At 46.3% G+C, this 27,238-nt stretch overlaps 1 protein-coding gene across 2 annotated transcripts in view; it reads left to right on the forward strand.

The window, feature by feature from the left end:
- Window positions 1–27,238, forward strand: part of NCAPD2 (non-SMC condensin I complex subunit D2) — a 565,387-nt gene that overhangs the window by 259,792 nt on the left and 278,357 nt on the right. For both annotated transcript variants that reach the window (XM_069650673.1, XM_069650674.1), the window contains exons 18-19: window positions 11,032–11,165; window positions 24,597–24,729. In XM_069650673.1, the coding sequence (XP_069506774.1) occupies window positions 11,032–11,165; window positions 24,597–24,729 (267 nt within the window). The remainder of the gene's footprint in view (window positions 1–11,031; window positions 11,166–24,596; window positions 24,730–27,238) is intronic.

The raw sequence follows: 27,238 nt of genomic DNA on the forward strand, positions 1-27,238 counted from the left end.
TTGACTGGAAGACCTTCCCCAACTGGCTATACTACTGGGCCCAGGGGTCGAGAAATCCGTATTTGAGTGCAACATCTGTAAGCCGTCCAAAAGCTCCAGGAACCTCCCGAGGACCCTCCCGAAGCAGGAACAACCCAAGCTAGAGTCACCTCACCAGAGTGCTGGACTTCCTGAGGTGCAGGGTAGGTCTCTTGCTCCACCACCAAGAGTCTTGGAGGAGGCCGGGGCCAGGGAGCCATGCGCCATGACTTTGGTACGCAGCTCAACAAAAGGGCCGCCGTGCCAGACATGGCTGCTCGTCTGCCACTCCTAGGAACAGATCAGGCGGGTGAACGGGTTTCATGGTGGGACTGGTGTCAACCAGGTACGTGGCCTACAGTTTATCCATCAGCGGCGGAGTGCAGGTTCCCCCTGCAACCTAGGCAGAGTGCGCTCCAGCCCCAGAAGCCCCCAGCCACTCAATATCTCCTGCCACCTCTTCAGCCTCCGAAGACAGGTGCTTCGAAAGGTTCCTAGCACTGATGCGAACCCCCCCAGATGGTGGTCATCCTGCGGGATGTACTCGGGGGGGGGGGGGGGGGGGGGGGGGGGGGGCTTGCTCCCTCCAGTTACCCCACCAGCGCCCAAAGTCATTCCTCCCATGGCTCCGGCGCCACAGGCCCCAGCGCAGCCCCTGCTGCCGCTGCTGGCTCCTTCGATTCCGCCTCCCCTGCCTCCCATAGTACAGGCTGTTCCACACCAGCCTCCAGCTCCAGTTTCCACACCATAGCCCACAGCGCCCAGCACTCCACCCGCTGCGGACCAGCCAGACACCAGGGTGGACACAGACGAGGAGCAGGACCCCGACACGTCGTCAGCAAAGGTCTTCCATGACCGGCTTGCAGGCTTGGCTGAATATCTGGCCCTTCCTCAACCTGAGGTCGAGCAGCCCGACGAGGGGGGGGGGGTCTTAGCAGAAGTCCTCACCCTACGACACCCCCCTACCAAAAAGGGTATCCCGATGCAGAAGGATGTCGTTACCTTGGCCATGAAGGGGTGGCTCAAGCCACACTCGGTCCAACCTGTCAATCAGTGCCTCGATGCCAAGTATATACAGATGGAGGGGTGATCCACTCTTGCTGTCGGCACACCCTCAACCGGACTCTTTGGTGATAATTGTTGCGGTGTCACTTTACTCTAAGCCTCAGTCTTCCTCGCCGTTACTAGGCAGTGCGTACTGGAAGAAACTGTACTCCAACGCCTCCTTGCACCTGCCTCAATCCAACGCGAATGATATGCTGGCAGCCGCTAACAAGAAGCTTTGCCGGTAAATTGCGGACTTCCTTCCAGAACTTCCGGTTCAGAGCCAGGCCCGCTTTAAGGTGGGACTAGGAGAAGCCAAGCTGGTTGCGCAGGACATCATGGAGTCCCTTGTGGCCCACATTGATGCCTCTGGACTGGCCATCTGCATTGCCGCGGACATGAGGACGGCGGCCTGGCTTCGGGCTACTAAATTTAGCCCTGATGTCCAAGAACGCATATTGGACCTTCCGTTCGAGGGTAGTGACCTCTTCTACTCTACCACCGACGAGGAATTGGATAAAAAGAAAAAACACTCACAAACTGCGAAGTCTTTATCCTAACCAAGGCCATGCCCAAGGCATACACCCAGTCGCATCAACGCTCCGACAGGGGGGCGGTTGTGCAGCGGTTTCTGGGGCTTCCAGGAACTAAGGTCGAGACAACCGGACTGCTCACCCAGTCAGCACTGGCGCAAACAACAAAAAGGGAGGGGGGGGGGGGCAAAGGCTTCTTCCAGTCCCCCTCCTCAGCAGCAAGCCTCAGAAGGAAAGAAACCATGACGCGTCCCTTCGGGTCCACGTTTCTCCAGTGGGGGGCATGCTAGCCTTTCACGTGCAATTTTGGTGCCAGAACATCGCGGAACCCTGTATCCTCTCTGTAGTATCCACAGGGTACCACCTACTGGTCCCTTCTCCTTCCTCCCCTCCCACAGATTGGGACAGCAACACTGTTGGCGGAGATCCTGTCGCTCGTCGAGAGCCAGGCAGTGAAAGAAGTCCCAGCCTCCCAGTGAGGATTGGGGTTTTATTCCAGGATTTTCGCGATACAAAAGAAGAACTTTTGTGTTGGACCTATCCACCCTCAACCTCCCTCCCTCTTCAGATATTTAAGATGGTAACGCCAACACTCATTGCGGAGACACTAAACAGGGGAGCCTGGATGTGCTCCCTGGATCTGAAGGACGCCTATCTACACGTCCCGATTTGGCAGCCACATCGCTCCTTCCTGTGCTTCAGGATCATGGGCTGCCATTTCCAGTACAAGGTGCTACCCTTTGGCCTCAACTCGGCCCCCAGGGTATTTACCAGACTCATGAATGCGGTGGCAGCCCTCCTCAGGGCCCAGGGCCACCATGTCTACCCGTACCTGGACGACTGGCTCGTCAAGGCAAGATCTCAGGAGGGGGATACACACACTTGCTCTGCACTTATGAACACACTCAACCCCTTGGGGTTTGCGATCAACCTCCAAGAGGTCGCAGCTGTAACCCACGCAGAGCCTCACCTTCCTGGGCCTCATCTGGGATACGAGCTCCGAGAGGGTCTTTCCCTCAGAGGCCAAGATTACGGCTATCGAGAGAGCCACTATGCACTTCCTTACCAGAGCAGTGACCTTTACCTGGTCGTACCACCACTCAATGGGTATCATGGCAGCGGTCCTCCTGGCCGTGTCGCACATGAGACTCAGGATGAGGAGAATACCAGCCTCATTGAATCAGGAGAGGGGCTCTCAAGCGGAGCTCATCAGCATACCTCCTTCTCTGCACCTGGACCTCTCATGGTGGTCCAGGTACTGCAACCTGCGTACGGGCAGGCCATTCCAGCAGCTGGCCCCGCAGGTCACTATCACTACGGACTCCTCCCTGGAATGCTGGGGGGTGGGGAGGCACCCTGACCAGCCACAACATCCACAGAGTGTGGACCCGACAGGAGCGGGCATCGCATATCAACTGGCTGGAGCTCAGGGCCATCTGGTTAGCTCTCAGGGCTTTCCTTCCTCTCATTGGGGGCAAGTCTCTCCTTATGCAGACCGTCATCTCCACCAGCGTGTATTTTGTCAACAAGCAGGGGGGTACCAGGTCCCCTCCGCTGTGCAGCCTAGCGGTCAGCATGTGGGAATGGGCCCTGGAGAACATCTACCTCACGGTCATCCACCTCCCAGGGGAGGCTAACTTGGAAGCAGACCGACTCAGCAGACCCAGCGTACAATTACGAATGGCAATTGAACAACCAGGTACTGCAGGTGGTCTTCAACACATGGGGCCACACGTAGGTGGATTTATTTGCCTCCTGGAAGAACAGGAAGTGCCATCAGTTTGCGTCTTGGCAGGGGCAGAGCCCCGGCTCCCTGGGCGACGTATTGCAGATTTGGTGGGAAGGCATGACAGCCTATGCCTTTCCTCCCACACCCCTGATCCACAGGGTAATCTGCAGGATAAAGGAAGCTTGTCACCTCAGTATCATTCTGATAGTTCGATGGTGGCCGGCGAGACCGTGGTACTCAGAGTTGCTCAGCCTCACGGACAGACCACCCATTCACCTTTCGCTGGGTCCAGCACATCTCTTGTCCCAGCCGGAGGGCAGGGTCCTCCATCCCCCACCTCAGAAGTTAGCCCTCGCAGTGTGGTTCATGAGCAGGTCACCCTCGGGCACCTGAGCCTCTCCCAGGCTAACTTGGAGATCATTCAGGGCGCTAGGAGAAAGGTTGCCAGGATCCAATACAGGAGTAAATGGACTAGATTCTGTCATCGGGCAGACTTTAAGGAGATCGACCCCCTTACGTGCATACTGGATGACGTGTCCTCCTTCTCGGCACACCTCGCACACTCAGGCGTACAGGTGGACACCTGTCGCACCTATCTGGCAGCCATAGGGGCTTACAGAAATTCGGAGGAGGAGGTCTTTTCTTCCAACCCAATAGTCAAATATCTGGCTACCTTGTCCAGGGTCTACCCACCCATCAAGAGGCCACACCCTTGTGGGACCTCAATGTGGTGTTGGGCGCCTTGGCACACACGTCCTTTGAGCCAATGCCTTCTGCGGACACCTGGCTAGTCACCATTAAGACAGCTTTGTTGGTGGGCCTCACCTCCGCTCGCAGAGTCGGCGAGATCCAGGCTCTGGTGGCTTCGGAGTCCTATACCACTTCCCACAGGGGTAAGGTGGTCCTGCGGGCTCACCTGGCATTCCTACCTAAGGTACCATCCGCTTTCCATCTTGACGAGGAAATAGTCTTGCCCATGTTTTTTTGCTGACCCCAAAGACTAGGCTCAGAGAGTCTTTCACTTTCTGGACCTGACGCGCGCTCTGAAATTTTATCTGGGCAGTACCAAAGGCTTCCGCAAGTCGGATGCACTTTTTGTCACCTTTGGGGGCTCCAGGCCTGGGTATCGGGCATCCAAGGCTTCTATTGCACGGTGGATGCTTGCGGACATCAGAGGCCTACGACGGGCAGCTCAAGCCACTTCCAGCGAACATGCACGCTCACGCTGTCGGAGCCAAGGACACGGCCATTGCCTTCCAGCAGCAGGTGCTGTGGCAGGTCATAAGCAGAACGGTCACCTGGCCACCCTTTCGGCTTTCTGCAAGCATTACTGTTTTGACACCGGCTCTAAGTCAGACGTGGCCTTCGGACAGGCAGTTCTAAGAAACCTGTTTGCTGTTAGGAGTCCCCTCTCCACCCTGGGGTTACATTCAGTTGTAATTGCCCATGCAGTATGGAGGAAAGGGACGTAAGGGTAATTAATTATAAGTGACTCACCGTAGGGACTAACATACTCTAGTCCCCTTACCTCCATACGTCCCACCATCCTCGCCCCCTCCTCCCCTAATAATACTGGTGTCATTAGGCAATGTTAAAAATTCTTGACGCGTCAATGAGGATTGAGGTGTGGCGCTCGTGGGCGGAGTCAGGGTAGCGCATGCTCCCAGGGCCACACCCCTGCACGCCTTTAAATTTAAAGGGGAAGAAGGTTTTTTCTGGTGAAAAAGGTTCCGTCTCCCATCATAGGAAGGGACGCCCATGCAGTATGGAGGAAAGGGGACTAAGGACTACGAGTACATTAGTCACTATGGTGAGTGACTTATAATTTTTAAAGAATGCTTATTTAAAACTGACCGTTACATAATTATTTTACTAGAAAACCTTGCGTGTAAGTGTTATTTGGATACTTGTATTGGTGAATGTCAATGCTACAGCTCACATTTACCCCTCTTAAGATAAATCTGGCTGCTTAGTCGCACTACCAACTTGTGTAGTACAGACCCATACCAATAGGTGGGTTACCGAATACCAAGAGGACAAGGGTTGTGTAGTCTCCCACAGGGTTTCTAAATCAAATCTTGCCTAACGGGCAGTCGCCAACATTTTGTCGCAATTTGAGGAAGTACTTTTGCTTGTACCTTGATGCCATAGACCAATGTGTCTGGGACCACAGGAACTCTGACTACTGACTCCCTTGCCATTTCATTGATTACCATTGCTCAAGCTGCACACATCCCTGGAGTGGAACACACTACCCCTTGATCTGTGAATGATAGTTACATTTAGTTTGCTGAGCAGATTCCTACCCAACAAGTTAACAGGGGAACTCTCTGAATATAACAAGGGGGCTCGTACTACCTTTCCTCCCACTTTTATAGCCAGCTCCTCAATGTATGGAACTGTAGAAATAGCCCCAGAGAATCCCTGTGTGTCAAGAGTTGTGCCTGATAATGGAATCTACCATAAATCTAAATAGCTTCTTTCATATTTCTGCCTCCATCACCACAGGCTCCTCTTCGGGGTCTGTGGTTGTCAATGGGATTGGACACGCGAGTGCGTTCTGTGGGCTGTCCTAATCAGAATAGGTATTTTTCCGGAGGAATGAAAAAGGGCATCCCCCCATGATTGTAATTCCTTGGAACGGGGCGCCCGTTCCCCCTGAAATCCTGTGTTCGCTCACCCTTCTGCGGTTTATGCCCATGTTGCCCTTGCCTGTCAGCCCCATAATAGAACTGAGTTCGACCCTCTCGCCCAAATTGCGGGAATCCAATTTCTTTGGGCCCTTGGAATCTCTGCCCTGGAGGTGATGGTCCATAATTAAATCCCATCCCCGGCTTGTTCCTGCATTCCCTTGCGAAATTCCCCCATCTCCAGCAATACCAGCACTGTGATGTTCCCAATCTTCCTCCCTGGGGCCCTATCCCTCCAAAGCCTCCTGGTCTTGCTCCTCGAAATCCCTGTCTTCCCCTTGGTGCACCTTCATACTGCCACTGTGGGTTGGGGTACTGTCCCCCCACAACCCATTGTCCCTGTCCTTCTTTGGCCCATAGTGGCGCAATTGTGGCATTCAAATCTGTTGATTATCTCCTGTCCTTTCCCCCCTGAGCCAGTGTCGTCCCTATTGCTTGGACGACAACCTTATTTAGTTTCTTTTCCACTAGTTTTGCCTCGTCTGTTTGCCGCTTCTGGGTGGTCTCTCTGTCCCGCTCCTCAATTCTCTTACAATGGTGGACTGTTATACTTTTTATCTCTGCCCACCCTTTGGATTCAACTCCCACAATATCTAGTGCCTTCTGGATTTCTTTTGGTAATCCCCTCTTTACGATAAAGTAGAACAATGGTACCAAATGGACCCATTCCCCTCCGCATTTCCTGTAACCTAAGAATAAACCTAACTGGGTGGTCCTCACTCATTGTGCACTGCATTAAAGAATCTGTCAGGGGTGTCTGGGTACATCTTTCGTAGAGCATCCCATACCCTTGCCCTTACTTTATTAAAGTCTGCTCCATAATGTTCGTTATTTGCAAGAATTATCCCAGGGTACCCAGCCCTTAACCATATGAACCCCACCCTGGTCTTCATCTATGGAGGTACTCCTCTAGGTTCTTTTAACCTGACCAACCTTTACCGCAATGCTCTTAACTTGGTTGTTCATATCTGCTTGTGAACCCCCTGGGTACGCTGATGCTACGGGCTTGTGCTTGTGGATGGATTATGTGGAGGTGCAAAAGCTCTCTAGTCACCCCCTCCCCCAACACCAACCCCATAGTAGCCGGTCCAGGTGATACTGATGTCGACAATTTCTCTACCACCGAAGGCTTAGAGTGTATTTGTATACCCTACTGGAGGTTTAGGCGTTACGGGTTATATCCTCTTACATTGGATCTCTTTTTTTTTAAAAAAATGTTATCTTCATGATCTTCCATATCCTCGAATAACCGCCAGAGATCTAAAATCTTTTTTCTTTTTTGTAACTTTGTTCCCTTATATTTTTCTGCTAAAAAGGTGGACTTATTTTGTAGCGTGTTGTCTTGGGAGCCCTGCTCTGGCCAGGAGCTGGACACCCCCTTCCCCTTTTCAATCGTTTCAAACACCCATTGTCTATGATATTGTCTATGCATGTTTCTTATTGGGGTTTCTTCCCCCATACTAATATTGCGCGTCCCTTATGCTTTACCTGGACCTTACTGCTGCGCACACTGCTGCCTGTTACACATAAATACAAATCAACCCACTTTTCCCCCACTTTTTCACACACGCACACCGCGACTCATCCATCTTCCTTCCTTTTTTACCACAAAAGATAGCAAGAGAAAATATACTAAAATAATTGACTAAATTCCAGGCCCATTCCTTTTACCAAGCCAATGGTTTCCTTATATCCTTGTAGTACCACCGGTTCCGTTTTTTTTTTTTTTACATGCTGAGGATCCAATAGATTTTATCGTCATATAAGAATTCCGCGTGGCACTACCTTCTCAGCCTATTAAGGCTGAGGATCCCTTACCTCCCAGACTTTATACTGTGAGGCTCCCTTTCTAATATATGATATGATGGGTTATTCTGCCCAGTCTTTACAAGCAGAGGCTCCCTTTTCCCATTATAAAAATAGAAAAACAGATACGCGACCATTTCAATACATAACCCACCTCCTATCCAATTTATACCTTAACACATCACTGAAATCCTATTCAATCTATACCTTAACACATCACCAAAGGTCCGATCCACTCTTTCATTGACCCCGTACTTCATCCATTCACACCTTACATACTGGCATACACACATGTCCCCTTCTTATCTCTTACAAGGGTCTACTTGCGTGTTTACCAGAGTTACCTCCATTACGGGGTCCAATACCGGCCTGTCCTTCTCTCTGGAGCCACGCCCCACTTCAGAGAGCAGAGAGGATTTCTATTAAAATGGATCCTTCTAAAACCGCTCAGGAAACGTGTGTTTTTTTTTATGAGGGACTGGTCGCTCCAGGTGGGTGTGGCTCTTTTCCTGGATAAGTGGCCTGGAGCCTTCCGCAAGGTACAGGGAGAACTGGCATAACGTTGGGATAGTCACCACTGTGTAAGGGTGTCCCTAATTAGGCGCACGCCAAAATCAATACACCCCTCTAGGAAAATAAGGCAAAAAGGCAATCTTGTAAGGATAACAAGTTTTAATATTTACAAATGAGGATAGTAGCAAAAGGACTCTGCAGCCTGAACGGTCTTCTCCTGTACTTCTCCCAGTTCCTTCCTGCCAAAGTGGTTTCAAGCAGGCGTTTATGTAGTCTTGGCTTGCCATGGTGCTGTCACTGGAGCTGGATCATGACTTCAGCCAAATCCGTCCTTCCATAATAGGGATGCTCGAAAGCCTTCTTTCTTCATTGTCCGCAATTTTGTCAGGGCATGCTGTTCTACATTTTGCTAGCTATGCAAAAACGAACTGTAGCTCATGCTTTCCTCCATTTTGCCAACTATGAAAAATCACACTGCACCTCTGCAGGCTTTTACAAACCTTGAGGCATAGCTCAAAGAAAACTAAACCTTGTTATCCATGTTCAAAATGTTTCCAGTCATTCTCTCAATATTCCATTCATCCTGCTTACATTTATCTGGGTCCTGGAGTTTCCTCCACACTTTACTCTAAATTATCCGAGTCTGCATTTTGCCGCACTAAACATGTGATTCCTATTTTTAACCCGCATGGACCCTTGACGGACAGTGGACAACTGATGAGTCAGTTTGCGCTGGCCATAGTGAAGAACACTATTTTGAATCCCACTGGCCTCATTCCTTCTGGGAAGGAGGGGGAGTTTGACTCCTCTACAGCACTAGCTAAGCTTTTAAAATGCCTGGGATCTGACATTACAAATGTATCCAATTAATAGTCAATTGCGCCTTTACATTTAGACAATAACTACCTTCTACAGTGCTTGCTTAGGTCTGTGTATGTGATTGTTTGCATTCAAGAGCCTTCCCAGTACTACCCCCCCCAGTCCATTATAACGACTTCAAGAGGTCTTGCCTAACTCTAATGCGCCTGGGGAGATCGGGAGGACCCTGGTTCCTTCCCAACATTGTGACTAAATGGACCCTGTCCAAGTGGATCATTCTCTGCATCTCGGCATGCTATGAACTGTCTTGGAAAAATGCAACTGGAAGTCTCGGGGTGATTCTAACAGAGGTCGGTCTGTCAATCTGTCCTAGAGAAGTGGCAGGGAAGAGTTCCCGTCTTGGACATTTGCTAAGTGGCTGCATGGGCTTCTCTGTACATGTTTGCTACACTACTGCTTAGATTCCCTTTCTAGCAGGACCCCTGCCTTGGACAGAACAGTCCACTGGTTGTTTCTGGTTTAGTTGGTGTCCTCCGGCTTTCTCCCTCCTCCAGATCTAAGCCCTGCTATGGCATTCCATCTTAGATGAGCAATCCATGGGAGGAAGAAATCTGTTGCAGGAATACACTACTTAACTCTCAGTAATGCTCTTTCTGATGGATGTCCCTCCCACGGATTCCTCATTGACCTACCAATCCGCTCCACTTGTCGGATAGCTACTGCACCTTCATAGGTTGTGCAGTCCCTCGACAAGAGTGCTTGAAGAGGGAGGCGGAACTGAGGGCATTAGGCTGCACAGCACCTTGATATATACTGACCTGATGTCCTGTCTGTCAATATAGGGAGTTTTGGCCACAGAAGATTTAATAAAAGAATTATTCATCAAATTTTTAGCAACAGATTTTGCCTCTCATATGTATATATGTATGTGGCGTGCAGGGGGTGGGTTTAGTCGAATAATTAATGTAGGGGTGTTAAGGACCGGCTGTGGGGGTCTCACCCAAGCACCCATATATATAAATCAACCAGTAATAAAGAAAATTTTATTAAAACTTTTCAATCTGATCACTTGGCACCATACGGCATGGGGCGCATAGAAGTGTCCATCAGAGCTGCTGTAAAGCCGCACTGCGCCCCCCCCCTCCCCTCCCCTGATGGCGCAAAGGTTTCTGAATATCTATACTGGAGGTAGAATATCCTAAATGGGGAATCCGTGGGAGGAACATGCATCAAAAAGAACATGACGGAGATGCAAGTCATTTTGTTTTCCTTGGTTCCATTTGGTAGGCGACATCAGTTTCAATGTTCTTCTGATGCTCACTCTGATATTGAGGCTGCCCTTTGTGATGTTTTTTTTTTTTTTTTAAATTGGATGGTGGGTTAACTCTGGGTGCATTGGTTGAGACTAGATTTCTTGGCTATCCCTAAAGTATGCTGGTCCGGTCATGTGTACTTACTCTTGGCATTCTCAAATTTAAATTTGATTCCAGTAGTCGGTTCTTTATTCATGTTTGTATTGCATTGACTTGTTGCATTGAATGTTGCATTGAATGTCACTTTGCCGTGCCAGGCAAGTGCAAGCATTTTAGTTGAAGTGATGTGGGTGGTAAAAATGAGGGCTAGATAAGTTTAAAGAAAATGCTTCCTTGAACAGAGACACATCTCATCTCAGATTTGGGCACCCCATGCTGATCGTATTTCCTTTTAAGCTTCTTTTGAGTGAATCTTTTATGTGCAACTAAATAGTGATGCTTGATCAAGGGATTGACTTGAGGGATATAGTGGGTGGTCTGAGCCTGTATATATACTGTTCCTGGTAACTCAGGCTTTCACTATGCTCACTCATTCAGTATGTTTCTCTGCACTTACCACGCTTCAGGTTTCAGAGTTTGTGTTGAAGGATGAGATCCGTCCAGCTGTAATCCAACACCTCTGGGAGCGTTTCACTGAGAAGTCTGCATGCTCCCCGTTGGAACGCAAGGCTTCCGTTTTGCTTCTTGGAATGATGGCACGGTACGTACGATTTGGGCTAGAAGAAAACAATTTGACACTGATGGGGAGGTCACTGTGTGCAGATGTAAACAATGTACACCAACTGTTTTCAAACATTTGGTTTGTTATAGATCAGTATCAATTTGTGTATTAGAATATTCTCATGCTTCATCGATAAATTGAAACATGGTGCACACAGTAAACCTATGTTTCCACTCTTAAACAGCGTACTAGTAGTTGACATTTATAGTTCCCACTCAATTTAATGAACATTAGGAACGGTTGACCTTGGTAAGCATGGAAAGATGCAATGAGAAATTATGATAATGGACTGCAATCATGCATCTTAAGTTTGTTGGGAATCCAGCTACATTTTAAATTACACATACTCACTATTCCATAACAAATTCTGAAAGCTTTAAAGCATGATGAAACCCATAGCAGAAGTTAATACGTTGCTGTATAGGGTTGGAAAGAACATGGATGGAGGCATTTACCATATAACCAAATTAAAATTAGGGTACTTGCTGAATATCTGGACCAGAAGCGTTCATTTCCAGGCACAAAACATTCCATGCCCTCTAGAGAGTATAAGACAAGTTAACAGCACACAAACTTAGTGGTTTAGAAAAAAACAGAATCAAGGGGATGCCACATATTATGAGAGCTCCAAGACAACTAATCAAGATTTCTGTACAAAATAAATCTTAAATCCAAGGTTTGCTGTTTAATGCGTTAAGTGTTCAGTGGCATTCAAAAACGGAATATGTATGCAATATTGCAAAAACAGTGTATGGGATGTTATCCATCTGCTTCAATGGATTTTTAACCATCTATGAGTAAGGTTATGTACAGTGTGCTCCCCTGAATGCGCACTGTATGAACTTATCCAATTACAAAATTATAAATGGTGTGCTCGTATGTCATAGAAATTGGTAAAATGCTAGGCAGCAAAGTTCTAGAAACTAGGATATATGCTTCATAAGCTTGTTCTACGAGAGGGTAATCAGCACAGTTACATCAACACAGCATAACCAGCTAGCAAGCATGCCCTTGCCATTCCCCAAAAAACTGAATGGGGCTCGTGCAATTTTAATCTGTGAACTATTGGCATACTGCACAACAAGCTTTTTTTCATATCACGGTTTAAATTGACTTTTCAGTCCAAACACCAAGATAACAAATTTTCAGGATAACATTTGGCTACAAGATTGCAATGTACCAAACCGTTTTCCAACCTGGAGTGATTTATTTTTTATTTTTTTAAAAAGGATTTGATACCATTAACAAATGCATTGTTAGTTGCAACACTCACTAAGGTTCGCTGCATTGTCTTTATGTTGCATAACCAAATTCCACAAAGTTAATGTGGGCATAAGCCCAAAGAATCTCACAAAAGGCCCAAACATTGCATATACAATGCATTCTGTAGAAGAAAATTTAGTGCAGATGAACATATAGAAGACTATGGCTGCGATGGTGGGGTAACTGCTCAGGTTCTCGGCTCCATTGCAAGACGGCAGATGGAAGTGCCTCAAAGAACATTTGCAAAAAGGAATAATAACACGTATATGCTCATTAGATCCTTGACCAGATGTACGGCGACAATTTGTAACGCACATCAAAATAGTAAGCAAGATAAGTTGTTCAATGGAATATACTTTCAGTTTAGCCCAGGATCAAAGTCCCTGTATGCACTATATAAGTAATATATATTTTTATTCTGCATACTGTAAAAATATTGTAGATTCGATTTTAACACATCAAAAAGAAAACCATGAACAATGCAGCCGCTCTTGAAAACGGGTTGTAAGATTGTTGTACAAAAACATATCTACAATCAACTGAATATATTCATAAAAAATCGGTACCATGCCATTTAAAAATTACCTTACACAGCAGTTTAACTTCTTGAACAATTTTATACAAATGCTAATTTAGGACTAGAATCACGTTTGTTAGGGCAACAGATGCAATAATTTGAAGACCTTTTTTTTTTTTTTCAAAAGTATAACATTAGCTACATAGAGCCAAACAGGGAGCCCATAGATTGGTCGATGCAGATATCCAACAATTAAAGAAAATATATGTAACTTAATTCTGGGAGGAAGAGACATTGTGGCAATAGACACACACACTGCATCATCTTCTAACTGGAAATCATTTAAATTATTTCCATAATTACCTTGAAGACTAATTTAAGAAAATTGGTCTATAGGAAATGCATAGGCAAGTGCATAACATTCAATGGTCCACAAAGCAGAAAATAATTTTATATCCTGATGCCAACATTTGATGTGTAAGAACAGTTCATGGATGCTCTGGCTTTTATGCAGTCCAGTCTGAGCTGGCCTCTTGAGAAACATTTAAATACATTAAAAGACATTTTTAAAGATTAACAAGACTGCTCTGTTCTTAATGTTAGGTCTTCCCCCAAAAAATCATTCAAAAACACTGGAAAGGTGTAATGGAGTTCTCATTTTAGATTTCATCAATGTCTTCATCATCGTCAATATCGTCAAACTGAATTTTATCACTGTCCAAATGTGCCCATCTCATTAATTGTAGCATGCTCTGGAAATTCCCCATGTGTTTAAAGGATAGTTCCGGGACTTTTTTTTTATTGTTCCTACGGTTCGGCCATGTGTTTTTAAGCATAAATCGGTAGATCGTAGAAAACTTTCCTATGGACCTTACCCGACTTTTCGTCCATTAACGCACTCGAAATCAGCTGCCATTTTGTGATAATTCTATCATTTCCCCACATCGACATGGCTCACCTGCGTTTGCGGCACATCATCAGCAGACGCGTACCGCCCATTTCCCAACGCCAAAGCACGTTTCGTGTCAACAATCGCTGCGCCTCAGCTAATGAAGTGTCGCCATGGAAATGGCAGGACGCCTCTTTCCTCAATAAGTATAAACACACCGTTTCACAACACACAGCAGCAGATTTTCGATTCCATTACTCTCTCTGTTACTTTGAGTATTCTGTGACTCGTTTCTGTGCTCTGGTCAGCTACCTTCGCCGCTTCTAGGCCTTGTGAACACCTGTACCATCTCTGTAAATTATTTTACTTTCTTTACCACACAATGGCTACAATAATGCCGTATATGTACGAGCCCGAGTACACCGAGGAGGAACTACTGGAAAGGCAAGCACGCGAAAACGATGGGGATTCGGACGGCAGTTGGGAGGACCAGTCAACGGATGAAGAGCCTGGACCATGTCGCATGGACGGCGTCCCCACCTGGTGCACGTGCAATCGGTGCGAGCTAATGCCAACTGAGGAGGAGAACTGCTGCTGCCGTGAAAATTCCGGGTGCTTGGCCTACATTTCGGAAGGCGAGCCAAGTCCGCAATGCATCACCGAGCTGCCAGAGTTCAGGGAAGCCTGCCTCTCACGGACCGTGTTGAGGATGATGATGGTGCTTATGCACGAACTTCGCGGCACTGTTCGTCCGCGTAATCCGAGTAACGAGTAAGTATACTCTGGTTGTGATGTCAGTGATGCCACTACTATTTCATGGTCGTCTCCCACATATAAAATTACATCTACATATCATTCGAACGCATGTAAATTGGTTCCATATTGTGCATTTTCTAGATAGAATTTTTTTCAAAGCAGAATGACATTTTTTACCTTCATCGACATTGATAAAGTTTTGTCATTTTAATTCCGTTTGCATCTTTCTTTTTCACCGGTGGTACAGGCTGGTGGCCTATCGTTGCTTCACTTGGTGGCTTCACGGGAGGCTCGGACACCGCGTTCGGAGAGTAATACCTGCCTGTGCGGTACTTGCTATTAGACGACATTTCCCCAGCGACAGTGGACAATACCGCGGATTTTCCCTGGATGTGCTGCAACCGGAACTTTACAATGTGTAATGTTTATTTATGTTCAATTGAAATTAAGATCTAAAATAAAACCCATCATATATTTTAACAATGGTTGTTTTGATTTTTTAAATGAATCTAGTGTGTCTCCATTGAATAGTCTTCCTGTGCCTTGTCTTGTCACACCACATGTCTCTGGCCAGCATCCTCCCTCACGCTGGCCGCCCACCTTCAATCCACATAACCGTTGAACCCATATGCAGCAGACATACATATGTTATTTTGCGGGTTGGCATCAAGCCTCCCGGCCTTGCCTCCTCCCCAAAAAATACTTACCACACCACTTTGTTCAAGCGTTGGCAATAAAAGGCCGTTGGATTTTATTGATACAAAACATGGTTATAGGTAAATAATCAATATGGTTGATCATAATAAATCATCCTTTTGGGCACCGGGTACAGAGATGACCCCCTCTGGCCCGTGCCGCCTTGCCACCACAGGCCAGCCTGCTGCTGACTAACTGCCTAGGCATCCAGGGTCTCCAGGGTGAACTGCACCCATATATTCTCCTGGGAGGGTAAGGTATTTATAAACTCACCCCCCTGCCTTCCATGTACTAGATCCTGCAGCCTGCCTCTTACATGCAGTTAGATGGCCTCTCCTTGGTGAGGCCCTGCGGCAAACGAGTCTTGTCTGCACGACCACCGCCCCAATCCACCCCCTGCCCTATCAAAGGCAGTTCGTACCGGGGTACTTGCGCTGGCAAGTGGAGCTGTCAGGGAGCGATAAAGGCCAAGAGGTGCCAAAGACATGTACACTTCAAAGTGGTCTATAGAGCATGGGTTGTTGTTCCCATGTCTACCTCCAGACCCTGTGTCTCCTGCCAAGCATCCCCCCCTCACGCTGGACGCCCCCCTGCAATCCACATAAGTGTGTCTCCATTCACGAGTCTTCCTGTGTCTTGTCTGCACGACCACCGCCCCAATCCACCCCCCGCCCTATCAAAGGCAGTTCGCACCGGGGTACTTGCGCTGGCAAGTGGAGCTGTCGGGGAGCGAAAAAGGCCAAGAGGTGCCAAAGACCATGTACACTTCAAAGTGGTCTATAGAGCATGGGTTGTTGTTCCCATGTCTACCTCCAGACCCCGTGTCTCCTGCCAAGCATCCCCCCTCACGCTGGACGCCCCCCTGCAAACCGCATAATGCCACGACATATTCACGTCATTCATTCACAAACACACCCCTGTTTCGAATCCTTTATAACCCACTTCATATTTCTAATGAGAACTTCTTTGCGCTTTGCTAGTCAACCCGTCAAGGTGCTGGTTATCTGCTCTTCGTCTCTGTTAACTTCCGTGACCACTTCGAGCAAACTCGTCAGTTTGCAACCTGTGAACTGCTCCCTGTTCTACAACAAGAAACTACTCTGATCCCTACATCTAACTGTTTGTTCGTCAAGGTAAGGCCATGTACCATAATCATTTTGCGTCCAATTTTTTAATTTATATCTATTTGCTAGTAGTCATCAAATTGCATCCATGTTTTCTTTTCGTTTCGTTCAAGACAGTACATGCAAGTAACTAGTCACATGTTCTGAGTTTAGTCAAATTATTTTTCTATTTTTTTAGTTATTCAAATACTTATCCGCATGTGAATAACGTGTATAGTTCCAAGAACCAAAACGAACCTTGCATTGAACCTTTTATGTGTCATTTAATTTTTTAACACATTGGTATTCATAGAGAATTGTTGATCTTTACTTTTCAGAACTTTCCACAATGCCTGCCTGTTCCATTGGCGGTTGCCCTTCGAAGACCCATAACAAATCTGAAGGTACTATAATGCATGTTTTCCCTAAGACAATAGATCAGATAAGAGAATGGGTCCGATATTGCGGATATCCACCGTCTGAGCTTGAAAGTAGAGTCCTAGAAGTCTTTGCGGACAAGAGGGGTGATCGATACCGCATCTGCAGCAGGCACTTTAGCTCAGACATGTTCTCCACATCATTGCTAATAAAGAAGAACACACCGCGAGCGAAGCGAAAATTGCTCTCAACCGCTATTCCCACTGTATTCGTCCACATCCCTCCACTGGTGAGTCAAGTTTACGGATTTAGCTCTCGGCCTTGCGGTAGTGTGTAGCATTAGCTAACAATAATTTCCCCATTTATGTATCCACTCAATATGAAGGCGGAAGATTCTCCATCCGTGTCGTTATTGCAGTCATCAGCCACTTCAAGCGCCTACCGGGTAATCTTACTTAGCTATTCTGCCACTGACTTGTTTTAGGCATGTAAATCAATTGTTTTAATTTATCGTGTAATTATTTTACCTAATGGTACACCCTAGTACTCGTCCTCTAGTCTTTGTTTTCAGTTGTAATTATTGTTATCCAAAATAATGCAAGTACTGTCTTTCAGGGAGATGCTGAGGAGTCCAACGCATTGACGACAACCGTTGATGTCACTCAGATGCTCGAGGTACGTTTCCGGACAGTTCCATCGATGGAGATCATCAGATCTTGCATTCTTGTAGCGTGATTGTTACACACAATGTTTCTTTAGTTTTTAGCCATTGATATGTCCTTCTGTCGTCGCCCTCCTATGTGTCTTCTTTTTTCAATATTGTGTTTATTAATAATGAAAGTCCTATGTTTCAGGGAGTCGATGGAGCATTAGTCCAAGAAGAAGGGGGAGCATGCAGTTACGGGTCGGCGCAATGTTCTACAAGAACATCACCCCTAGTAGTTGATGCAGATCTCTGGGTGGTGACACTTCCAACGATCGAGCAAATCGAATCATATTTAGATATCCATTACTTATTTTAGACAACTGATCATTTGTGCAGGTCTTTTTAGATGAGCCGTTGACGCCTGCACAAAGTTTATGTTCTTTTTAACAAAATAGAAAACCATACTAATGCAATTACTGTGTTTCAGGGAGTTGCTGAAGCGTCATCTTCAATAATATCATCAATGGAAGTCTATGAGGAGCCCGAGGTATGGATCTTGATAGTTCCATCTAACTAGATCAACAATGCGTGAATAATTGTCGTTTGAATGTTCTACACAATGCGTTCATTCGTGTTTTGCTATTGAGATGTACGTGGGTATTGGTCCCCAAGTACATTTTGTGTTTTCAATATTATTATACATACTAATGAAAGTTCTATGTTTCAGGGAGTTGATGGAGCGTCAGTGCGTGATGGATGTGCTTATCATGAAAATATAGTCGTTGCAGCTCAAGAGGAAGTGGAGACATGCACACACGAGTCGGAGCAACAGCGTCCTGATGTTGAAGTTCGAGGCAAGAAAGTTTCAAAGAAAAGAAAGCAAAAGAAGGTTAGTGTCCTGGTCACTATATTATGTTGTTTTTCACTGTTAATAGTTCAATACTGTAAGTTTTGTTTAAACTGAACATCCCTTTTCCAATCTGTCCTCTAGTTGCGAGTGGGTGTACGAACTAGATCTACACAGACAGTGAAGCGAACGAGAGATGTTGCTTGTCAAACCTTTTGGCAGGGACTTAAGACTGGAGATGCATCGTGCCAATGGGAAGAATATGAAGTGATTGACAACGGAGCTATACCACCACCAGCCATTGATAGTGAATGTCCTCCTGGTAGTTCTGATGCAGTCGGAGATCAATTCACAGAATCCACACCCGCAAAAACTAAGACCGCGAGAAAGTTGAAGAAATTGTTTTATTCACCCATCGCCGGAGAAGGAACAGATGTTGCAATGGAAGAGAATGAAGTGGACGACAATGAAACACCATCAATATCACTGAACATAGCGGAAGACGATATCAGAGATTCTACCTTTCATGTGAGTGACATGTCCTCAACGTTACAGGCCGAACCAGCTGGGATGCAGAGTGGCAGTATAAGGAAAGAGGCCAAATTCATTGTATTCGATAGTTGTTTGATTGATATTATTATTAGGATGAAATGTGGGCATTCGGTTGGTGGGGAAGTATGTGGGGAGCCATTGATTAATGTGACTCGTGCAATTCGAGGCACTAACCTTAAAATACATGCCACCTGTACAAAATATCATCCTTTCTCATGGTCTGCACAACCCATGCTGGGGCAACTGCCAGCAGGCAATCTACTTTGTGCAGCGGCCACACTTTTTAGTGGTTCAAGTTTTAAAAAGTTAGTCTTTCTTTCAGTTTGTGGGAATCCATTTCATTGCGAAAACTCAGTTCTACAAATACCAAATCGACTATCTATTTCCAGCCATTAGCGAAGCTTGGAGAATGGAAAAAATGTCTATTGATAGTACATTCGCGGGCAAACGGTTCAGGCTAGCCGGTGATGGACAGTGCGACAGCCCAGGATTTTCAGCCAAGTACTGCACCTACCACTTTCAGGACATGGAAAGTAAGAAAATTGTGAGTTCGGTGGTCGTGCAGGTGTCACAAAGTACATCCTCAGTGGCCACAGAGAAAGTTGGCTTTGTAGCATCATTGCAAGAACTACAATCGCGGGGAATGGAGATCGACCTGATAGCCACGGACAGACACGTTTCAATTGCCAACACAATGAGAGAAGAGTACAAAAATATAAATCACCAATTTGACGTATGGCATCTTGCAAAAACAATCAATAAAAAAATGTCGGCTGCAGGTAAAAAAAAAGATATGCAAGGTATTTCACAGTGGTCCAAGTCAATCAGCAACCATCTTTGGTGGAGCTCAAAAACATGTGGAGGGTCGTTGGAAATTCTACTGGAAAAATGGCGGTCAGTAATGCTACACTGTAGCAACGTTCACCGCTGGACCACAAACCAACATTTCCACAATTGTGAACATGGCCATTTGTCCACAGAGGAGGCACGGAAGAAGTGGTTGATTCCTTCATCACCCACTCACAAAGCCATTGAAAAGATTGTATTTGATAAAACTATAACAAGAGATTTGAGGGGACTCACGGAATTCTGCCACACAAGAGATTTGGAGGTGTTCCACAATATGTGCCTAAAGTACAGGCCAAAACGATTGCATTTTGGCATGGAGGGCATGATAAATCGGACTCTTCTAGCGGTCTTGGCACATAACCATAATGTTGGTCGTCAACAAAGTAGGACGACCGGAACTTTAGGGACGCTTCGCTACAATAAGGCCTTCACTAAAAGAAGTAAACAATGGGTGATCAAACCAGTGTTTCAGGATATGCAATATGAGTTTATTGAGAGACTTATTGTTGATGTCCTAGATAGGCACATACATGGAGTTGTGAACGAACCATTGCAGGGGACAACTGCATTGCCACCCAACATTGCCTCTGTTCCATGTCCATCAAAAGCAGAGCTCATTGAGAAATACACATCACGGTTTAAATGATTGTAATTTGATTATCTGTTCTCTCGAGTCTCCTCATGTTGCAGGCCCATTAAATAAGTGTATCTATGTAATGTGTAAATAAAAGTGATTGCTCAGTGTACATGCAATGTGTCTCTCCACCGTTGGCCCTCCCTTCACCGTGCAGTTGTGCGAACCACCCGGGTGTCACCTGTGACTTTGCTCTGGAGTCTCCTCATGTCGCAGGCCCATTGAATATGTGTAGCTATGTATTGTGTAAATAAGTGATTGCTCAATGTACATGCAATGTGTCTATCCAACCTTGTTCATTTGCGCATTAAATTAAACCAAACAGTAATATAAATCATTTTTCAAAAAATATAGAATGTCTCCGTATTTATGGTTCTCTGGGGCTGCAAATGCACGCAGACAAAATGCAAAGATGGAGTGTAAATTTCAAGTCCTGTGAGATTGTTACTCACCGAATGGGAGTGGACAAGACAGGAGGCCAACCCGGCGAGACGGTGCTTTGATTGAAGAGCTCGGGTTGGAGCCTCCACCCGAGCCTCCTCTCTGAGGGAAAAAACGACCTTCCTGATGATATGACCCACTGCTGATTATTGTGCCAGACAGAGGGACCGATCACCCGAAAGAGCGGGGAGAAACACGCCGCCACGGACCCAGCTGCAAGAAACAACACACGATTAATCACTTGGAATAACAGTAGTACCACTAAGTGGAGATAAGATAGAATAATACTGGAACAACCCAGTCCCTGTGTCCTGAACCCACAACGCCCTGGTCCCCCCTGGAGTTCTAGACAAGGATTTAGAAAACAACCTAAGAGGTGTAGATAACAAGGAGAACAAAATTAAGGGCACTGAAGGTCTTACCCTAGGAAGTCGAAGTTTCCTTATACTTCAGGATGCAGAACACAACGACAGTGTAAAATAATAAACGGGGAAATGTTAGTTGGGTAGCTTTTCCCGGGCGGAACGAGGGACGCACAACTGCAAGGCGTCCCAAGGTGCACTTGAAGGGTAGAACCAGGTAGGCAATCCTTACAACAATCCTCAAGTCGGTACACGGGCGAGCAATAAGTGAACAGAATCCGCAGGCAGTCCTTACAGCAATCCTCAAGTCGGTACACGGGCGAGCAATAAGTGAACAGAATCAGCAGGCAGGCAGTCCTTGTCTTCAGAAAAGGGTTCGATACACGGAGCGTGGTATGAAGGAACATACAATGATACAATAAGCTTCAGGAACAAGGCGATAAGACGGAACTTCAACGCCGGCTGTAACTTTCAAACAGAAGCAGCGTCCTCCGGGTTACAGCCGCTTAAATCAATGAGGAGGTGGAGCAGAAGAGGGAGGCAATCGTGATGTCATGGACTACGGATTCCCTAGGTTTCATGGGAACCGTAGTTCGAAGACCGTCTGGCTGATGCGGTAGTCGTCAGCCTCCAGGGCATTCTCCACTTCATTAGGAATGGCGCCACAGAATACCGAACGGAACGGCGAAGCGCAAAGGTCTTGCCAAATGTCCCTTTCCGCTGTCGGACCTAGGGTAAGTAGAAAGCACGGGGCCTTAGTGTGGAACGGTGCCGAGGCGTGACAGAGATGGCCTTACACTGAATGTAGCTAACTAGGAATGTGTGCTCGTTCAAAGTGAAGGTCAGCTGCTTTGATTTTTTGCTCGGGTGCCGGAATGGCCCACGACTCAGTTTAAGGTTCTATTGTTATTTGACCTTGACAGGCCGGGACCATCCCGAAAGACTTCTTTTTGGGGGTGTGGTGCAATAACGTAAACGATAATGAATATAATTTCAGAAACGAAAGACATTTAATGTTCGTTCATTAGAAGAAATAACGTCGGCATAGGAGTGGTATTTCGGGGCTGCCCTACGCACAGACACAATGGAAAATGTAAATATAATGTAAGTAACTCTTTAGATGAGTTTATACCGCAATTTAATTACTATACAGTAGCTTTAAAGACTGGTTAAGTTGTACTTGTTCGTTCTATGTGGCATATTGTTTTGTACCGCGCACTATCTTGAGGAGAACCATCTCCTTTTACGGAAGCACCTCAAAACCTTCCTCTTTGCTTCTGCTTTCTCTCTCCCTCTCCCCTGCTACAACTGGTCCACTGTCTGCGACCTCGGTCCTGGGCCCTTCCACTCTCCACCTGCACTGCCTCCCTGTCAACCCCTGCACTGGGGGACTGTCTCAGTATCCTACAGCCCCCCCTTCCCAGCACTTGTTCTGCACTTACCTTGCACTCGCCACCAGCTGTCCCTATGTATTTATTATTTTATGCTACTTACCTTGTACTCCACTTCCCCCCTCCCCTTCCCCTTGCACTTTCACCTTCCCCCTACCCCTGCACTTGCGCGATCTGAATGACACCTGGCCTAGTAGGATCGTTGTCTGTCTTCTCCTTGTCCCCCCCCCCCTCTCTGCCTCGCCACGCCTTGAAACACTTGTGTATAGACGCGTTGCAAATGCCATATTATATCATATCAGTGACAAAGTGGTCCACTGGCGCTCAGGCGGCTCCGAAAAAGGCGGAGGAGAGGGGGTGGGTTACTGGAAATGACGTATAATACCCAGTTGCACTGTCCTAGCTATGAAATAATTTCCCGACCTAATATATAAAATGAATAATTTTAATAAAGATCTGATGGTGAGACTAATTTCATTTTTTATGTTTTTAAAACGGGTACATCCTTCATTATTGTATGTGTCACGAGTACCAGACACCGGCGGATGGCTTTTACAACCGCCAGTTGCTTCTCCGCGTGAACAACGTTACCACCCTGACCATTTTATGGGACGATCGCCAAGTACAAGTATGCCCTAACGCGGTACTAATGGCTAGATGCAACATACATACCGTTGTGGTGGCCTAGTGCCTCGTTGTTGGAACAGCCATGCGATTATCAGTGCGACCGAAGAGCTTATTTTATCGTAAACCAACACCCTGTGTACTGCACACGAACATCGCTTGCCTCAAGACGAACTATTTTGGATCGAGAGCAAAGAAAAATGCAAATCGCTGAATATTCTCTAAACATTTGATGTCAAATAAATGTACTTTACCAAATTTACAATCTTGCGGTTTGATTTAAAAGTACAGTTTAATATTCCGAATTGTGGCGCGCTGTGTTGTGAGCTGATCTGTGTTGGTTTCCGGGTTCTGTGTGGAGTCGCGTAGAAGACGCCTGGGCGCGTTTGCCTACGCAGCACAGTCACGTCACGGATAGAGGCGGGGAATATGAATGTTTTGATAAAGTCTTTTTCAGGGGCGGGGGATATGATTTAGTGCCGCAAACGCAGGTGAGCCAGGTCGATGTGGGGAAATGATAGGATTATCACAAAATGGCGGCTGATTTCGAGTGTGTTAATGGACGAAAAGTCGGGTAAGGTCCATAGGAAAGTTTTCTACGATCTACCGATTTATGCTTAAAAACACATGGCCGAACCGTAGGAACAATAAAAAAAAAGTCCCGGAACTATCCTTTAAGTAGTATTTTTGTATTTGCTTGTATGGACATGTTATTGCTTATTAAGCTCTTGTTTGGTATTTGTACTTTAAACCATCTTAGTTTCAGGCTTATTACTGAGTGTGTTAAGGGCACTCTGCATTGGCAGGCCCACTGAGTATTTTTTTCAGAACCCCTATTGATTAAAAGCTATGGGATACTAATTATAACATTGCGTTCGGCCTCTGGTTTTTGTGGTTACCAAGAATTCATCGATGAGCTGCCCCCTACTATCCACCTCCCTCTCTGACCCTCCCACTTCCTCCAAACACACACCTAGTCCACAGACTGGTTTGTCTTTCACACCGGTCCTTCCCAGATGTTTTTCCACTGTTCCCCCTGTAGGTGATCCATCCAGAACAGTGTTCTAAAATAAGAGTTCAACATTGAGGATTTAAGCATCTATAGCATTTGTACCCTGTGTCTTCGACCGAGGTGAAACCTTTATTCTCTTCAGGTGGAGTATGTGTTTTTTTTATGTTGAGTGACTAACTTATTTGCTTAGTGACTTGTGCAGCTTTTCTTGCTGCTGATTCTAGTGTTTTGATGTGTTGAAAGTTCCAAATGCTCTTCAAGACTGCACTCATTTGAAAGGCAGTATGCAGAAAACAAATGGGTGGTCTCATATGTCCACACCTTTCTTACCTGTCCCTCTCTTTCATACCCCCTTCCCATGCCCTGTTGGGATCTTCATGTGTGTGACCGATTGGCTTTAACCATTTTGCAGTTCTTTAAAATTCCTTCAATTTTTTACATTCATTGCAGAGGCCGCCCTGAGATCGTTGGCAGTAACATGGACACCCTAGTAACAGTCGGGTTGGGGGAGAAGGTGCATGAGGACTACGGCCTGGCAAGAGAAGTGTGCAATACAATCCTGAAAATTGGAGATAGCCAAAAGGTAAGAGGGTTTGGGAGGAAGTGTCACCGGGGACGGGGGTCGTCTAGTGTTACTCTGTTACTCAGAACATGACCCCCCAAAAGATTTTAAGCACCAGCCCGTTGCTGAATATATTATTCTAATGGGTACTTTCCTCCCACCGATACTGAATCTCTTGTAATACCCTCCTGGCTTAGACGAGATCCAGAAGTTGTTTTTCTCAGCTGCTTTGAGGGTGCTGCTAATAGCTCTTTAATTTAGTCAGTGTAATTTTCTTTCCCCTCTTGATTTCTTGCTGAATTTGTATAAGCCCTCTATGCAGCTGTTGTTCCTCAGGGCAGTTTGGACACCAGTCTTGGGATTTCGTTTCCTTGAGCTTTCAGTAAAATGTCTGATTTCTCAGTGCGCCACCCCTCCAACTTCTCGATTTCTGAGATTCTGTTGGACATGGTACTCCGACTGCTAGTCTCATCGCATTGTGCGCCATGTGAGATAATGGATGAGCTTGCTCCTGTTTTCTGTAAGGCAACACCTTCATGTTGCTCCTAGGGACACCAATTAAGCTTATCCTGCGATGCTGAATGGACCAATCTAGCCTTGTAAAGGGTGAGAGAGCCCTTTCGTAATATCTTGCCTCAAGAGACTTGGATGGATGTGTTCTTAAATCTGCTTGGGTTCTCCTGGCCAGGATGTCTCGGTAAGCAGACATTGGGAGGGGTAAGGGAAGCACTGCCTCATCAACCTCCTGCAGTTGCCAGCAATCAAATTGGCCTATGTGGCTTTTCCCCTGCCCCTTAAACCTCACTCAGACTTCCCCCTTCTAAGTTCTTTTTCTCTATGCTTGGGAACTCAACATTTTTGTGCTGCTTCTGGATTTTTCTTGCCCAACAGCATTTTGTCATTGCAGTCCACATACGCAGAGGTCCCTTTTTCCAAAGTGGTTTGAGGCGGGAATTATACCACCGTCTGTTAGACACTTCAATTACTAACTCTAATGGGAGGCTAATGCACCTGACCAGAGAGGGAGGTAATGTGGAGATGTTGACAAGGCTTAATTCTCATCTAGGAGTAGTAGTCTGATGCAAAAGTGCAATTAGTCCACACACATCTATAGAAATACACTACACTGATCTACAGAAAACATTATCCTTTATTAATTAACACATAGAAATCTATTGGGTCAAAATAAGTTCTTATGGTATAACACACAGTATTAAAAAGACATCCTGCATATCATTACAAAGGTTGCTGCTGTTTAAAAATGACTCCCCTCACCCTACTGTGGGCCAACTACCACAGGTAGGCACCGAAAATAAATTAAATGGGCGTTGGGGGTGTTGGGGGGGGGGGGGACGGGGGTGTGGGGGGAGGAGAATAAGGAAATCACAAAACTGGACAATCTGGTAAAGCCACCCATGGGCCAGCATATTTTTGTACAGTATATTAGAGACACAACCCACCCTATTATGTGTGGTAGGGCTTCGAGCAGGGGCCAGGACCTAACAGATACAAGTAAGAGGTACGCAGGAAAGGGACCTAGACATTTGAACCTGTGAGGTAAAATACTGTAAAATCTCTTGAGCCTAGTACAGTACTCAACAATAATTTGAACCCCTTAGGATAGAATAATGCAAATGCGCATAGGGTAATATGTCATAGCCATAGAGAGTAGGAAACCGTTTCAAACCACATTCAAATGCGTACAAGTATTACAGAGACATTTAAGCAGCAGTTCCCTTGGTTCAACATTTCGGGGAGAATGTTTACTGTCACCAAGTTTAGTTTGCAATGCCAAAAATACATTCACTATTGGCGAAAGGTAGAATGTTACACCCACAGGGAAGGACGGAAGAACCCCCAAAGAGGAGTTCTGGGGGTTGATGGATGACCCTGAAGCCCCAGATGGAAATGCAGCAGAGCCAGAAGACCCTAATAGAACTCTATGGGAAACGTGGTAGAGACCCTTCTCCAAAGAATCTCGACCCTGGGCCAGAGGGACCCCAAGGGTAAGTATTTTGAATAATGGTCCATGCTAGGACCCAGAGAGAAGTACTCCTGTCCGTGGTCTTGATGAAAACTGCTCCAGAAACGCAAAACAACCTGGGAAGTTTAAAGCTTTTGTCCTTGGGTGCGGTATCAAGGAGTCGGTCCACTGGTGCTTGCACCCTGAACTGGCAACAACCAAGCATGCAAACCTCCATGCCTAAACCGGAAAGCCCGGTGAAGAAGACAAAAGGAATATGTGGGAACCCACAAAGATGGCTCCCAGCGGTTCTGTGGACGAAAGATTAAGGCAGCAAATGATCTCGGGAGGTCTCCTCTGATGTCCTAAACTGAAGATTTCAGGGTGGGGGAAGCATCATGACCCTTTTGGATACTGCAGGACATAGCAGTAAACTGACTGGAGGGCTCAATCCAGCAGATTCGGACAGTCAGCAGGAGTCTTCAGGAAGCCTAGGCTTGACTTGGATGCAAAAGACTCAAACTGGGAAATGCCTATCCACTGCCCTTGGCAAATTGTGGCAATGAG

Source organism: Ambystoma mexicanum, chromosome 3p, assembly GCF_040938575.1.
Source record: "Ambystoma mexicanum isolate Mex_15411 chromosome 3p, UKY_AmexF1_1, whole genome shotgun sequence".
Classification (NCBI taxonomy): Eukaryota; Metazoa; Chordata; class Amphibia; order Caudata; family Ambystomatidae; genus Ambystoma; species Ambystoma mexicanum.